This window comes from Lepisosteus platostomus, chromosome 1, assembly GCF_059453375.1.
Source record: "Lepisosteus platostomus isolate fLepPlt1 chromosome 1, fLepPlt1.hap1, whole genome shotgun sequence".
NCBI lineage: Eukaryota > Metazoa > Chordata > Actinopteri > Semionotiformes > Lepisosteidae > Lepisosteus > Lepisosteus platostomus.
Genome location: NC_142611.1, coordinates 72784066 through 72800650, shown reverse-complemented (window position 1 = coordinate 72800650; position 16585 = coordinate 72784066). Strand labels below are relative to the sequence as shown.

General features: G+C 37.4%; 3 protein-coding genes across 17 annotated transcripts in view; all 3 read right to left on the bottom strand.

Moving 5' to 3' along the window:
* Window positions 1-864: 864 nt before the first annotated feature.
* On the bottom strand, window positions 865-3500 carry fgfbp1a (fibroblast growth factor binding protein 1a). 2 transcript variants are annotated; one of them, XM_088637054.1, is made up of 2 exons: window positions 3353-3500; window positions 865-1927 (listed from the first exon to the last, which is right to left on the bottom strand). In XM_088637054.1, the coding sequence occupies exon 2, from the start codon at window positions 1898-1900 to the stop codon at window positions 1190-1192; it is 711 nt and encodes a 236-aa protein (XP_088493180.1). In that variant the 5' UTR covers window positions 1901-1927; window positions 3353-3500; the 3' UTR covers window positions 865-1189. The 2 variants fall into 2 exon arrangements, with proteins under 2 accessions (XP_088493180.1, XP_088493172.1); XM_088637046.1 differs by lacking the exon at window positions 3353-3500 and adding an exon at window positions 2324-2498.
* A 2598-nt stretch (window positions 3501-6098) lies between these two features.
* On the bottom strand, window positions 6099-7936 carry fgfbp2a (fibroblast growth factor binding protein 2a). The gene is made up of 2 exons (XM_088637067.1): window positions 7264-7936; window positions 6099-6774 (listed from the first exon to the last, which is right to left on the bottom strand). The coding sequence occupies exon 1, from the start codon at window positions 7863-7865 to the stop codon at window positions 7272-7274; it is 594 nt and encodes a 197-aa protein (XP_088493193.1). The 5' UTR covers window positions 7866-7936; the 3' UTR covers window positions 6099-6774; window positions 7264-7271.
* Window positions 7937-9824: 1888 nt separating this feature from the next.
* Window positions 9825-16585, bottom strand: part of prom1a (prominin 1a) — a 102746-nt gene continuing 95985 nt past the window's right edge. For 6 of the 14 annotated variants that reach the window (XM_088636912.1, XM_088636922.1, XM_088636941.1 and 3 more), the window contains 6 exons: window positions 16199-16314; window positions 15066-15089; window positions 14502-14570; window positions 13292-13392; window positions 11657-11696; window positions 9825-11554 (listed from right to left, as the gene is read on the bottom strand). In XM_088636912.1, coding sequence (XP_088493038.1) covers window positions 13323-13392; window positions 14502-14570; window positions 15066-15089; window positions 16199-16314 — 279 coding nt within the window. In that variant the 3' untranslated portion in view covers window positions 9825-11554; window positions 11657-11696; window positions 13292-13322. The other 8 variants (XM_088636962.1, XM_088636991.1, XM_088637017.1 and 5 more) reach the window with 6 other exon arrangements.

Below are 16585 nucleotides of genomic sequence, written 5' to 3'. Positions count from 1 at the left end.
CAATTTAAATATTATGAAACTGTGACTCTGATGTTCAGAATAAAAGCAGTTGCCACAAAACAGGAATAGGGGGTCAGTTCTAAAAACACTCTACAGTTTCCAGTCATTCTGGGAGATATCCGCCCTACATTTTTCCTTACAATGTGCATATTAGTGATGCTGTCTGCTGGTGAATTCAGTAAAAATTAAAATCTCATTTTTTCTAATTTAAACTCTACAAGGAAATAGTTTTAAGAATATGATGGAATGTAAAGTGCTATTATTTTTCCAATGTAAGGTGATTTGGAAATTAGAAATTCTACCAAAAACTTAAATATCTCCAAGAGATGAGGTGGTTTGTGTGTGCATGATCAAAAGTATGTTTCTCAAACTCAAGACACATGTTGTTCAGCACCTTCACAGATCTCAAAAACGTGGCCTACATTATATAAGTATGAGGGTCTAGGATTAATAAAGGCTCTCTCGATCTGATGTTGAAATATCCCCCACCCAATAATAAATTACATTTATCAAATTTTATCATAAAAAGGTGGAAAAATGACAAAGCCCTAGTCCAGTTTGTCTTATTGGCCACCTGCCCATTATTGATGAATAAGGCAAGAAATACGTTCAATCTTTAGAATTCTGCTCCATGAGGGATAAAAGTACTGTATTTGGATTTTAAAATGAAATCTAATTGATCTGTAAGTAATATATGCATCGGCGGCTTTTTTGATCTCTAGCTTTCCAGAAGCCAATTAATCTACATACAAACTCCATGCAGAGAGCACCCCAAGAACAGAGCTCATGTGAGGCAACAGTGGTGCCCTAGGCTATACATGTAAGCCGATCTTTTATCACTAAAACACACCACCAAAGTGTGAATAAATAAAAAAAAACTTTTATTTTTTGAATTTTTACAAAATTTATAAATACACAAGTACAGTTTATGTAGTTAAAAACGAAAACCAAGTAGAAAAAAAAGACAATGTGCCAAAATTAATTTAAAAACAGTGCATTTTTCCATCATAAGCATAACATATGTACAGTTTATATTTGTCATATAACGCCACATATACATTTAAAAATGTACTGTATAGGTGAAAATCGATAGAAAAAATAAAAAGTTCTTAAGAACGGCTGCAAGAAGCCGTTTACATCGCTAAGGATGTCACTGGCGCTGACATCCACGACAGTGTCCTACACAGTCTCAGCAGTCCTCGCTCTGTACCATGGAGATGAAGAAATTACACAGGGAGCTCCAGGTTTCGCTGCAATACTCTTCGGCCACTTTCTTCTGGTCAGTGTTTTCTGGGCAGTTCTTTTTGCCTGTCGCAGACGGCCCCTCTGTGGTAGTTTTAGCGCGGCTCTCCTTGGTTTTCGAAAGAGTTTCCTCCGCTTGCGACGAGGTGCTGGGGCTCAGCTTGAAATGAGCGTCTTTGGGGGCTTTCTTGCACATCCCCGCTTTGATCAGGGCCGTGGCGTCTTTGCACAGGTTCTTCTGCTTCTTCAGCGCTCGGGTGATCTGTTTCCAGTAGGACTTGGGGTTGGAAGCGAACTGCGGACAGGCGGAGGGTTTGGCGGTGTACTCGCACGCCAGACTGGCGTCACCCTTACCGCAGTTGACGCTCAGGGTGCTTACGTCTCCTCCTGTGGCCAGCCAGGTGCACAGCGCCTTGTCCTTGGTCGGGAACTTGCCCTTCATCACCTTGCCCGCTTGAGCTTTCTGACCCCGCTCGCTCTTGTCTGTGGGGGCAGAGGGCTGTTTTTCGGGCTGCGCTGGAGCGTTCCCGCCCGGCTTTTCTTTGCCCTCTTTCTTCCTCTTCCTGCCTTCCTCTTTTTTCTCGCACTCGGCTACCAGGACCATCTGAGCGATGCAGGCAAGGACCAGGACCAGAGCAAAACTTTTAAAAAACCTCATGTTTTCGTCCGACGTCTGGCGATAAACCTGTAATAATAAATAAGAATGTTACAAAAACTACACACAACCAAACCAGCAAGACTTTAAAAACGTTAATTGCGTGATGGCATGTCATGCTTTGGTCCTTACGCATTATCACGGTATATACACTATATATAACTATGCTATTCTAATTATGCATACTATTTGTGCTGAGAGAAATTTTAAAATAAAAAAAAATATTGTAGTTATTCAAGAATATACTGATTGTCATCAAAGTTATTCACGCACTGAGCTTATTTTGCGTTCGTTTCGCAAGAAACTAAAAAATATATATTTATTTTTCAATTTTTCGTAGCCATAGAATCTGGGAGAGAAATTGAAACACGACACACAGAAAGAAACGCAGCTAAACATTGAAGTACTAGTTGAAAGCCGACCTACCCGTCAGTGGGAGAGCGAGGCAAGGAGTAAGATGGACTTGATCTAGTACACCTGGTCTGCGCGCCGGTGTAATTTATACACCAATGTCACGCCTATCGGTACCTCCCGATCGCCAGATATTACAACACAGTGCGATTCCGGAATCCTCTTTCATTCCTCAGCACATACCACGCAATGCTGGAGCCGAATCGCTTGTGGTGTTCAAACAAGCTGTTACACATCAGATGAAAGAAGGGTGAAGTGGCCGTCATTCGGGCATTACGGTAACATGATACAACATGAAAGAAAATGCCTTTTTTGGAAGCAGCTTTGATGTCACGTCGCTTCTCCGGTTATACATAACGGGGGTATTACGACTTAAAAGCGCTTGAGGTCGAGGATTTGTAAAGTAGGGCGCAAGGTATAGGCACGCTGGATACGCAGGGTAGCTGGAGAGTATCACCTGCCACCTGACGGCTCGGGGAGCCCGAGGTTTTGCATGTGACTTGTAAGTGAATTAGAAACTTCCGGATCCTACTCCTACTGAGAGGTTTAGCACTGGGATACTTTGACATTTCTTTAAACGTCGCAAAGCGCTTTCTAAAGGTAAAAGTTTACTCTGTAGAAACTCTCCCCAATAAGTAAAAGCGTCCCTAGAGGGACGAGAAATCTCGTCCTCTAATATGGTGGACGAGATATAGTTATATATAATATATATAAATTCCTCTAATATAGTGGTTCTCACCCCTGGTCCTGGGGGGACGTGTTATCGGTTTTCATTCTTCTTGAACTCCGCGTCTCCAGCGCTCACTGATGAGTTAATTATTCTGCTTCTTTAGACTTTTATTTAACTTGTTTCTCGTGTTAGTCCTGGGTGTCAAAAACACTCGACTTCAAGGCTACCGTTTCGAACAACTTCAGCCCACAGAACCTGTATGCAGCCTCTTTTCAACTTGCCACTGGTAGGAAATGAAAATGTAAATGTGTGGTGAAATAAATACATAATCATTTATGACTTTGCACAATACATAAAAATGAGTAAACTCTTACCTTTGAAAGGTGAAAGCTGTGGACACTCGTAACTCCTCGCACTTTATCCAAAATCTTTACTTTCCCCGCGATTGTCCCGGACGGGTTTCGTTCTCCACACTACCCCTTACGTTTCAGGTGCCTTGCGTATAGATGTCAAACTGAGCGTTAAGAGAGATGAGACCAAAACTAAGTACAAAAACGGCCAAGAAAGGCAATTACGACGATTTCTCTGAATGTCGGCAGCGACAAAGTACCCAAAGAGTGAGAGAGAGGGGTCGCTCTGCAGGGCTGAAGACATTACTGTAAGATTCTTGAACGACTTGTAAGTAGCAACATACAACCGAGCCAAGTCATGTTTTCCGTGTTCGACAGATATTTGTTAGCGCTGATTTTGTACCGTATATAATTAAATCATAAAGAAAGGATTATTGTACATGAAGTGCACTACAACAATGTAAGACATAGTATACAGATGTGCTCTACGTCTTAAGTATACTGTATGCACTCATTTGAAAACTAATTTAGACTAATACTGTATTTTATGTTTTCTATTTGCGGTTAGACTTAAGGTGTTAAGCCGCTTCTAATGCCGTTGTCATTAAGCAAATGTATTCTGATATGCAGTTGATAAGATAGTGGCGATTAATCAAATTGTGAAACTTGTGAAAACATAAGCATATGCAGATAAAGGTGTATTACTGTAGGTAGCTGGGCTAAAGTTTAGTTACAGTCACAACATTCCACTGTAATCACAATTAGTAATGAAATACATAATCACAGTCGTAATTGACTACATGTTTGCTTGCAATACACTTCCACGCATCTTGGGCAAAGAGGAGTACAGAATATAGTGTACACGTGTGCGGGTCCTCACCTGACCCAGTATTATTGACACATACTGTACAATGGCCTAATCAGCAGGTTGAGAAAAAAATCATGAACCCAGACTAATGTTACTGCTCTTAGATAATCTGTGTTGTACTCTACTGTTGCAGGGGTAAGGAAAGGTTCAATATCATGTGGAATTCAACTTCTGTTTAGTTTCTATCTGTTCTAAACCTGACTTTCAGTCCCTCATTAAATATGAGAATAAGTCAATTGGATTTCAATCTGTAATAACTCGTATTCATTTATATTTTGCGCTAAAATGTTTCTGCTTTCTGAAGTGAAGGGCAATATTATGTATACCGGTCAAGTTGTGTAATTTGTAGATGCTTTTAAAAAAGAACTTGGGTAGAACCTAGCTTTTCAAAATCCATTTTGACAATTCCCTAGTATTTTGATGTGGGTAATCCTATAGTTGTTTCCATTACCTTACATGCAATAAACGTAAGACTTCTTGGTCTGTAATTACTTGATTCTGTTGTGCCATCCTTCTTGGACAAAACAGTAGCAGTTTTCTAGTCCTTGGGTACTACCGCTATCTTGATAACTGCTGAAATAGTTCTTTATCTCTTATTTCTTGAGTATAAGTGGTAAGATGCCATCAGGCCCTGTGGATTTATTCATTTCTGAATTATTAATTTGTACTATTTACAATAAAATAATATTAATTATAGTTACAATATAATAACAAAATTGTCAGCAGAGAAGTACATGACAAGAACATGAATTACATCTCTTTCATGTTAATATTTAAATCAGAACTTTGTTTTTCCACTGCCTAAAGCATGATTGTTGACTTCTTTCTTAATTTTCTTTTATGGTCTAGAAGTTTCTCATTATTGTCAATTGTGCTTTCAATTTTGTGGTAATGAAATAAATTTTTTATTTATTTGAGCAAGAACATGTCTGTTGTACTCATTTTAGGAAATCCTTTCTTTTTCCCCCAATTGATCTGTTGGGAGCTGTGTCCTTGTACTAGGATGCTCTCTAGTGTGTTCATGTTTTCATTTCCAACCATCGCTCTGATAATTATTTGAGAAGCCATCTGCATAAGTGGTCAAAATGAAAGGTTTGTTTAGAAATTGACAATTTAAAGATGATCCATACAGTCTCCTGGCTACTCAGGACCTGTGTTGGCCACTCATGATGATACAGGCCAGCATTGATAAAAATTCAAGAGTTTGAGGGAAAAAAAGCACTGTAGTTCTGGACATTTAATTCACATTGCACACATGATATCTAGAATCATTCTGTATATCACTCTAAAATGCCTTTGAAAGGCCTGCTTTCAAGTCCTTTAGTGTCGTTTCACACATTGTATTTTTCTGTTGACAAATGTAGTAGCTCCACACAGTGGAGATATAGTGTTACAGTTTTCCAAAAGGCAGAAAATTATGTTATGCTAGTAATGGACAAATTATAAAACCAGACATAAAACTGAATGTCACATTTTATATATTATGACATTAGAAAAAATAATGTTATCATAATCAGTGCAATTCTTTGCTACAGGTATGTACAAATAATGTTTAGGGTTAAGGCATTTTGGCAGATTTTCAGTATAGCCAAAGTTTTGTGTAGAGTATATAAGAAAATAATTTCTAAATGAATAAAACAGCAGACACAGTAATATATTTTTATTTCCATGAAGGCAAGAACTTCAGATGAAGGAAAATCATGAACTTGCAGAATATAATTAGAACACACAAGTCTTTGTTTTCCTTCCGGGCAAATTACCCACTAGTTTACTTGCTCTGTGTCTTCAACAGAGCACGTCTTTATAACTCTGTCCAGTAATGCAAAATGTCTCCACTAAAGCCACAGTGTAAGAAAATCAGTCATGGCAGCTATGGAATAACCACAAGAGACAGACCCACACTGTCATTTTATTTGATTTACTTGTGTTTGTAATTCTTTCCCATTTTTTCACAACAGCACTTTATAAAGTAACACAGAACTTTGGGAGAAAGCTTATGAGTCAAGGTGCACACATAATGCCACAGCAGAAGTAATATAAGCTCTTGTTCGTCATACTAACCCAAGAAGACACGGCCCTTTGAATGAATTCACACAGTGTGACACAGTAAGCACATAAAGTGTGGTGCAACAGAAACAGACTAAAGCTAAGAATATACTTGGTATTTGACATTGAGGGCTTTAAGTATATTAGGTAAGATGTTTAGAGTTAGCAACTCACCAGGACTGTAAACCTTTAGGTTGTGGATTTCAGGAGTTTGACTGACTGAACCATTATCTCCTACTGCATTGTGCTAACATACGGTATGATTTAAACAACTGATTATTAGGAGATAAAGACAGACAATAGAACAGACAGCTTTGAAATGAGTGGAAACGCAGGGGTGAGCTTATGACGGATCATTAGCAACACATAATGGGGAAAAAAACTCTATTGACAGAACAGGCAAAATTCAATATTTGTAAACAGAATGAGATTATGCTAATGAAAGCAAAACATTCTGTTTCCTCTCAAGAAAAACGACCTAAGTTTACAAATAGCTCTGCACTTTGAAGTCTTCTTTGCAGGAAAATCTAACCTACGAAACAGAAAACAGTCTTTCAGAGTTTACTCATTACATTGTATTTCTAAAAAATCCTGTAGACGGTGTACCCAATTGAAGGTTATTAAGAACAATATTAAAAAGCAGATTTCAGGGTTGTTTCACAAGCTGTTCGGTATGGGAATATGAATACTTTCAGATGAGCATAGCTTCAACTAAAAATCAATTACAAAAGTAGCAATTTCAAATTAACTCCACTGAGACATAAGGTACCCTAATACCCTTCATTTGTTGTCATATTACAGCAATAAAAATCTCTTAAAAAAAGCTACAACATTTAAGACCAATCTGAAATCTGTTGATCGATATAAACTATATTAATTTAACAAGAATATACCGACATTTTAATGAACTTCACACCAGTTTAACATGGTGTTTTAAAAGTATATTTTGTTGTTCTTATTGGGGGAAACATTAACATTGCTGTTTAAATCAATGAAATGTGCATTTCCCAGTGTGCCTTACCTGGATATTTAGCCCTTGAACAGGTTGATAAAATAAGCACAGACCCCTTGAAGGGATTCCCAGCAGTACTCTTGTGCCATCTTGTTGGCATCGGCTTCACTGCTGGGCACCAGAGTGGGTTGAGCTGTCGCGGTTTTCGGGGGCTTTGGGAGCTTTTTCGCTGGTTTTGACTGTGCGGGCTTTTCCTGAGCAGTCTTGACCGGTTTCTGCGTCGCCGGCTTGGGGCCGACTGCTACTTGCTTCATGTGGGCGTCAGCGGGGGCCTTCTGACACATGCTGGGCTTCAGCACGGCGGTCCCCTGGCAGGCGTGGGTCGTCTTCCTGAGCTCCGAGCTGATCTGGTTCCAGTACTGCTTGGGGTTGGCGTTGAAGGAGCGGCAGACGGAGGGCTGGCCCACATACTCGCACCAGTAGGACTTGCCTTGGTTCCTGCACACGACCCTGAGCTTCACCTCTCCCTGGCCACCCACCGTCATGGCACAGGCATCTTTGCTCTTGGTGCTGAAGCGGATTAGCTCTTCCCCACCGCTTCTCTTGCTCTGTCCGGCAGCCAGCCACACGCAGCAGGCAACACACAACACTGCACGAGCCCAGGCCTTCATGCTGCACTAGATGGCAGTGGTCTAGGTTTTAGCCTCCCTAAGCACCTCGGACTGAACAGAACTGACTGCAGGTTCCCCGCACTATTTATAACCTCGCTACACAAAGAAGTCATTCAGGTAACCCGCCATGTTAGTCCCTGAAGAGGGCAGGCATTAGTGCTTGCAATTTATGACTATAAGAAATCCAGTCAAATAAACTGCAAACATTAATGAAACATCACCTGAATTAGACATAAATACATAAATACTAATTATATACCTAAAAGCACATTTGTAATGTACAAAGTGATGCAGACAGCTCAGGTAGTAGCATACGGTTGCTGTCAAGAGGCTGTAAAAGTTTAGTTGTTGTGGTATTATAAACGGATGAAATTTGTTTCTCTCCGTCTGGAGCACGTTAAACCTGTGCTAGCTGGAAAGTACAAGAAGCATACTTGACTTGATATCTGTGACTCGGGGAAAAAAACCCAGTTGTACTGTACAAATGAATTCCTTCACTTTTGCCTGAAATGCAGTCATAGGTGAAATGCTCCTGTATAGCAATGAAGCTGTTGAATGTCAAAGGAAACAGGGTTTCTCAATGGTTTTAAAAAAAGATAATACTATCTAATACTAGATCTAACAGGGGTTGTGAGCTCAAGTACAGGACGGTACATGAATTATTTATTATAAAAAGTTTTCCCTTTTAACACATTGTTAAAGGTAACCATTTTAAAGTTAACTTGGTACAAGCTTCTTGACATTTTATTTTCTTAAGAATTAACTTGTTCCAAAGAGAAAGGCTGCCTTGTCAGCGGCACAATCTAGAATATAAACATCCGAAGCAGGTTTACTGCACTGGGCAAAATCAAAGACTGGAGCAATGGAGCACAGCCAACCGAGAGGCCAGGAGTCCTTTCCATTCACTAACATGCTGCAGGTTTACAGGAGACGAACTGATCACGCCACACCGCGAAGTGAAACTGGGAGGTGTGATTATTTTTTTTACCTTCTATGTAGCGTAGCGCCGTTTAAAGGAAACTGGAGTAGATGATTGATGAGAGCACACGCCTGAACTCTTCCTGTCCTTTCAAAGCATCTGGCTGAGAATTTTGATTTTTTTTTTCCAGTGGAAACAAAAATGTCTTTTTTTCCCCCCATGGCTTTGCACATTACAACGCATCAGTGTTCGCAAAAGCAGAACACAAATTCAAGGTTCTTTATAAGGTATAAAAAAATTTTATACATCTAAGTAGCAGCACCGTGCAGGAATTGACGGATTTATTCAGTGCTGTAATTGCCTTTTAATTTGGTTCATTCAGAAAAAGGATAAACATAAATGTAGCTGTTCAATTCTTTGATATTCTGATACAGATACATTCCTGGACTTAATGTCCGGCTATGACTGGATGAAAGAAATTAACCTATTTAGTCTTTGGGGAAAAAAAACACTGCAAGGGGACCTTGTAGGACAAGTATTCATCATTCAGCACTGACAAAGCTGACCCAAGGAACTTCTTTGGAATCAAACAGTGGAACACAAACCAGAAGAAATGTGTAAACTTAGCAGAAGTATCTTTGAAATAGAGAATAGAGGCAATTTTCTGCACAAAGGGTTTTGCGAGTCTGGGTTAAACTGCCTAGTCTTGGGTATTAAAGCTGACTCCCTGCCTTTTTTTTTTCTAAACTGGATTAAATCGTCAAATCAATTACTAGCAAGCTTACAAGCTAGGCTGGCTGAGTAGTCTCCTCTCATTTGTTACCTTTATTTTCTTATGTACAGTATGTTTAAAATATCTGATTAAATCATTTAGGCCTCAGTTTCATAATAAAAATGAAGGTTTTGTAGACCAGAATCCCTAAAACATCCAGTAACATAACTGGAACCATTGTCCACCAAATATTAAGGCACATTATTAGTAACTGAGTAATTACTGTATCTGTTATCAGTGGAGGAAACAGTCAAATGAAACTGCTGGGTGTTGTCAGTATGTTTTTATTGAACAGGTACAATCTGGAGAGTTAAAAATAGAAACATCATCTACAATGGTGAAGATTATATACAATGTTATTTTTGTCCAACTAAAAAATATCTTACTGTACTTGCAATATATGAAAAAACACGGTTTACCGAATTTAAATCTTTATTCACATTTTTACACCTTTAGCTAGCCAGTGATATACATTTCCAGTGGTAGCTATCATCCCACTGTTGTAAACAGCTATTTCACAAAAGTTATGCAACTCTAAACACATGTACATTTACAAGCACCTATAAAATTATATTTGTGAAAAACGTTTTAATTTTACTCTTTAGCACTCATTTATGGCATATCTTACTGGAATTAAGGTAACATACTGCCTTTTGTGTAACATCATGAATAAACGGGTAAATACACAAGACAATGATTAAAAGCAAACAGTGACGGTCTTTAAATGTCCTAATATTTTTGTGTCTTTTTTAATTTAAACGTAAAATCAATGCGAGACATTAGATGAATGACCATCAGGCTAGTCCATTAAATTCTCTGACATCTTTCAGACTAGTTTTACTCCCAAAGTCCTGAGCTCTACTGTAAAATTTTGGCTTCAAACAGCAGATTTCTTTTTTTCACAGGTCAGAAGTGTGATTATTAGGTAATTAACCATTTCCCCTCTCCACATTTGTTTTTATAGGTAAGACATTAAGCATGACCAGGAATTCATATGGATTATTAAAGCAAGACTTTTGCTTAAATGAATCCCATCAGCCAACACAACTTTCTTTCCCAACAAAATTCAATACATTTGTTTCTGAATGCTATTTGTTATTTATGACTAGGTGAAAATGTAAATTTGTGTAACAAAAATCAAACCTTTTACTGAAAGAGCATATCCGACATGCAACTTGTATCTAGCGTCTAGGGAACAATTCAGCAACTGCCAGCATACTTAATCTCGCACATTCATGAGTAACTTTTTAGTGATTGAAAAAAAATAAGAACTGATAGCCTGCCTTTCCAGTGACAAAAAATACCCACACAGAATCCTCCCAAAAATCTGCAAAAAATGCTCTTGATATTGCTCGGAAAATATAGTGGTTTAGATTATTTGTGTCAAAAGGGATACTGCTGTCTGTAGTAAACTTTGTACCAGATAGCCTGAGTATTTTTAATCAATATAGCACTGCCAGATATCAATGCAATGATAGCAAGGCTACTGTTGTAACAAACTGCAAGAAGCAAACAAAAAAGTATTAAAAAACATAGAAACTCTTATTTTTTTTAGAAGTTTTTGCCAGCATATAAAATGTACACTTATTTTTGATAGGTATTGCACACATAAATAGAATTAGAGATTGTTTTTCTTTTGAAAAAAGATAATGAAATGTTTGAATGGGGAGACAAGTGTAACGACAAGTTGTGTGTCCAATGGCACTACACAACTGAGATTCAAGTTTCACCAGTTTGAGTATGAAAATGAAAGAGTCTTTACTTTTACAACAAAAATAACCCACCAGAATTGTTGTTTACTTGGTCACTTGTCTTAAGGTGGTTGAATGTGCATACAATAAGTGCAATGCTCAGAGTGCTGATAAAATGTACAGATTGTGTAATAAGTGTCAAAAAAGGGAGAAAGTAGTCTAAAAATACTGGCCCCTCGTGTAGACATCCTTTGAGTGCTATCTCTTCTTGAATGACGAAATTCACAGGATCTGAAAACTGAAGATCCTAAAAAAACAACAATTTAGGTTAAAGTTTACGTATGACTATAAAAACGTGAATGAAAGTCGCCCCTAGAAAAGTTCTTTAACCGTGGACGTCATTACTTACCACGAAGAATGCCTGCGTCTTCTACCAATTTTCAATAGAACTACAACAAAATGAAAATTAAACAATGAACAAAAACAGGTCAACGTTTTTTCTTAATGGACACACAGGTCAGTACACACAATGAATGTGGGAATATTTTCAAAATGTATTTCCTATATTATGGATTCAGATTCAACTGCTTCATAGAATTAAGGAAGTAACTGTTGTAAATCAGAGCTTATCTTGTTGATTTTACTCAACAAGCATCTAAACATACCCCCCTCAATGTTTTTAATTTAATTTCTGTTCCTACTAAAGTTGTACTTTTAAACAAAATACTTTGAAAGAGTGACTTAGTGACTACGCAGATGGCTACATCAATTCAATTTGATAAACATCACTGGTTAGCATGACTGTCTGCTTCGCAATCTGTTTTAGGTTCTGTTATGGAAGTCATCTCCAAACTGAAACACGATTTTAATACTAGCTTCTACACTTTTGTAAAATGCAAATTATTCTGGTATAAGCTAAAATAAAATACAATCTAATAAGATATATGGGAAGTCTAGAAATTGCCATTCACGGTTTGTGCAATTTAAATATTGAAAAAGTCCACTAATCTACAAGTGGTCGATGAGGTTGGAGAACCCTGGAAAAGAATGGTTAACATGCTCTGCATGAACATGCAGTGTGACAGCAGAGAGAAATTAAAGCAGACTAATGAGACAATGGGAATGGGTGATGAGGGGAGTGATAACTCCATCATTCTGTCTCAGGCTGAATTGAGACCAGGTATAAGACTCAGATAAAAAGTATAGTGGAGTAATCTACATTGCAGTTTAACATTGCTAACACACTTGTTTGTTTACAGTAACAGAAAAATTGCCTCAACACAAATACAAACATCATTATTGGAATAAATATAGCAACATAGCAGCTGTAGGTGTGAAAGTCATTCTGTTGAGTTTTGTGAAATCTTGATGTATTCAATGACTACATTAGAAAACATGAAAAAACAGTTTAAAGACAAAAACACAGAACATCAGAAATTACAAGGCAAATGTTAAATGTTAAATGTAAAAGTTATTTTTTTAATTTCAACTAAAATAATAGTCTCTTTTCCTATATTACATTTCTCTTCAAAGAAATTTTAAAATTCCATAATAAAATTATGGAATTTTATTTAAGTAGATACTAATTTAATTAACATTATCTCAGCTCTTATTCGGGTCATCGTATTTACACATACTGTAGTACATTCTCCAATTAATAGCTCTGCAGAACCAGAAGTTGCAAACACTTACTTTTACTGTATATCATACTTTATATTTAGAAATAAAAATCAACCTATATTAAATCTTTCAACATCACAAGTGTTCGTTGGAAACTCTCACACAACGATGCTCATGTGTCAAAACACTGAAAATTTCATTCCAGCGTTTGACCACATGAAAAGGTGAGAATGATTCCATGGGGACGTTGCAAACTACAAGCCACTGATAAACCACGAAGAGTGACAAGAGATGAGCCAAGTTGCTCAGCCTGCACTTTTTTTCCTGAATGAGGATGGAGGCAGAAAAAGAATCCACAATGAAAGATGACAATACTGACAAAAAAAGATGAGAGACGCGGAAGAGGAGACATTTTCTTATGTACCTTGCTCAACCCAGTAAAACTTGGGCTAGTCTCACCACTCTGCTTGCCTTGGAGGTGCAGAGGCCCGAGGGAATCTAGTCATAGTGTCATAGGAATGGACGCTATTAATGTGAAAACATGTGAAAAGTCCAGGCAACATTATTATTTTCATACGAGACTGAAACGCAAAATATATTGTGACAATTCTCAATCATGCTGTGATTCAGGGTGAAGTGCTTCAGTTAAATGCTTGGCCTTCTAGTCTTAATCAACTCCTATCAAGCTTTCCCATAGTTAGTGAGTGAAGGACAGATGCATGCCAAAGTATGTGCAGGTGTCACAAAAATGCAGGTTAAAATTTCTTCTTCATTAGGTTAGGCATCCATAATGAAAATTAAAGCTTACACAGCTGTAATGATTTGAGAAAGAAAGAAACCAGGTTTCATGCAAGAAAGGAAGGCGGAGAAGGATTGTACAAAGAGCTCTCGCCAGCTAAGGCTTCAATTAGATGCTTTTAAAACACGCAGGTGTAGCAGTCATCTGCATCTCAATTTTCGGACTCAAAAGCTCATTTCAGAAGGGATGGTTTCCAGCATTTGGATAAAATAATGAGCTTGGCTGATAATTTGGGGAAGGATACTTCTCAGTTAACAAAGGTGGGTAAATACCAGGCCTTTTTACTTTGCACAGAACCATGCATTGAGCTTTTGTGAAATCTGTAACCATATATTATGGAAATTGAAGGTGGCTGAAGCCACCCAATGAAAGAATTTGAAATCAAGCTGTTTAATGAAGGTATCGCACAGGAGAAAGATTTGACTGCAGATGGTTGGTAAAGCCACAGCTCAGAGCTGCACATGCAAGAAAAGCTACTGATTATCTGGGCAAAATGTGAGCTTTTCTTTTCTGGCTACAGTTCCAGAAAAGATGTTTCCAAATGTAAGCACTGAAAAAATCTAACATGGTATAGATAATTAGATGAGTTTGTTAGTAAGGGTTCACACACCATGCTGATCATGCCAGTGCACTGTAACATTACGGAATAACAACACTTCAAAAGACGTCAGTGTTATTAACACGACACCTGAGCTCCAGATGTTCAGATTTCAGATGTATTTCAGCATGCACTTATTTCCCACACCCTGTGATACTCTCCACCCTCTTTCAATAGCCCCCGGCTAGCTACTGTGTCCAAACGCATGCAATGAAATCTTTCCATGGCGGGGGTTACCTGGTCATTATAGGGTTATGAATACCTTGCAAATGTTCATTATGATAACCATTATTACCAATTTCCATACTGTAACAAAACATTAAATATAAAAATGGAAACAAAAGTTACAAATGGAGCACAGGACGAGCTGTCACCAGCCACAATAAAGGACAGGGTAATAAAAGCAAAGCGTTCACTCATTTAAAAATAATGGCGAGGGGTACAAATGTAATAATTGTACGAAAATGTGTATAAAATAGCCAAGTATAAATATTCGCATGTTATTGTACAAATGAACTTTAATTTACATAAACTATAATCAACGCTTGCTTATTAAGTGTTTAAATGACTAGTCTTTTGCTTCCAACAACAGCCAATTTGTCATGACCCATAATTACAGTACACAAAAAGCCACATTCTCCACCAAAAAGCTATTCAAAAGCTTAACGTTGAACCCAGCACCAAAAATGTTAACATGAAGTGCAAAATAATTTTTTAGATCTATATTTACAAAACCTCTAGAGCCCTGTAGTTTTCGTAGTGAAAAGAGCAAAAATAAAAGAAAATGGAAAGGAATCTTACGTTTTCATGGGTATAGTCTCAACACTACAAAGATACAAAGAAGCAAAATATTAACAATACGCTTCATTATAAGAGCCATACCAGAGAAAGCACAGTACGGGACTGTTAATATAATCAAGACTCTTTGTGCTGGAGCTCTGAATGACAGCTGTCGCATTATTTTTCTGATTAAAAGGGAGAGGAACAAAAATGCGATGAAGAAAAGGTGCGAGGAATGGGAGCTTTGTTCTGACCAATTTGCCTTTTTTTTCTTAAAGTGCAAAGTGCGTACGTGGATGCAAAGAGTGGCGGAAAAAAAAAGATAAAGAACGGGGAAGAGATGGAACCAGTAGAAATGGTTATCACAAAGTAAAATGCCAAGTCCCTGAGACAGAGGAACTGTAAGGAAGAGAAGAAAAGACTGGTTACTACAAGGGAAAGCTACACAATGAGGAAACCCAAAGGCACAAAGCAGGGAAAGGTGAAATAACTGCACTTCAGAGGTAACAATGCATGCACGCGATTATTAACAGGTCATGCAACAGGTGCACGAATGTTATTCTACACTATATGCCCTATTATTCATTTAGGGGAGAAATCCTCTGTAGATTGTAAACTCACCATATCCTTAATTGTATGTGGCAATAAATATGGTTAAAATCTACTAAACTGTAGATCATGGATTTTTGAAGTCTTCAAATTTAAATTAATCCATAATACTATACATAATACAATACTATCTAAATGTCATAACAACCACAAAGAACAGAAACCAAGCCTGCCTTAAAGTATGAAAGTTTCTTTTCTTTTTACATGCATAAGAGTATAAGGAAAGCAGCAAAAATCCAATTGACCAAGGGCATATTGGTACTGAAATGCACAAGTAAATTTGTGCTTAGAATATCAATATATTCCAGTATAAATTAGAAAAAAATTGGTATAAACAAAACAGAATACACAAGGTCCAACACAAAGAGTTATTTATAAAAATAATTTCTCATAAACTGTTTAATTTACATTTAAAATCCATACACAATCCACACAATTAAAACATCTGTGTCACAACTATACCACTAACATGGTCGATAAACACATTTCTGATATAATGTGAGAAAACAATAACAAAAACCCTCAAGCTAGTCTACAATACTTACTCATCATACACGTCCTCCGTGTCCATTCTCCGATAGAATTTGGCTAGCTTCACAGCAATAATTATACTTGGAATTAAAAATATTGTACAGCAACCCAGGCCAAACCAGAATGCATTCTAAAAAATGAAAAAAATATGAAAATTATTATTTATTATTATTAATAATAATAATAATAATAATAATAATAATAATAATAATAATAATATTATTATTATTATTATAATAACTGTCCCTAGAAGACAACTTCAAAGAATGTGAAGGTTAGTTAGATTAAAAAGAGACGCATGAAGGATATTCCTGTCAGCATCTGAGCTGGAAGAGAATCAGGAGTCACTGGCCTTATTTGGGCTGGCTTTATATATCTGCACAAATAAAAAGACTTCCAAG

Coding starts and splice junctions, on each gene's coding strand:
- fgfbp1a (XM_088637054.1), bottom strand. CDS start 1,900: ATGAGGTTTTTTAAAAGTTTTGCTCTGGTCCTGGTCCTTGCCTGCATC.
- fgfbp2a (XM_088637067.1), bottom strand. CDS start 7,865: ATGAAGGCCTGGGCTCGTGCAGTGTTGTGTGTTGCCTGCTGCGTGTGG.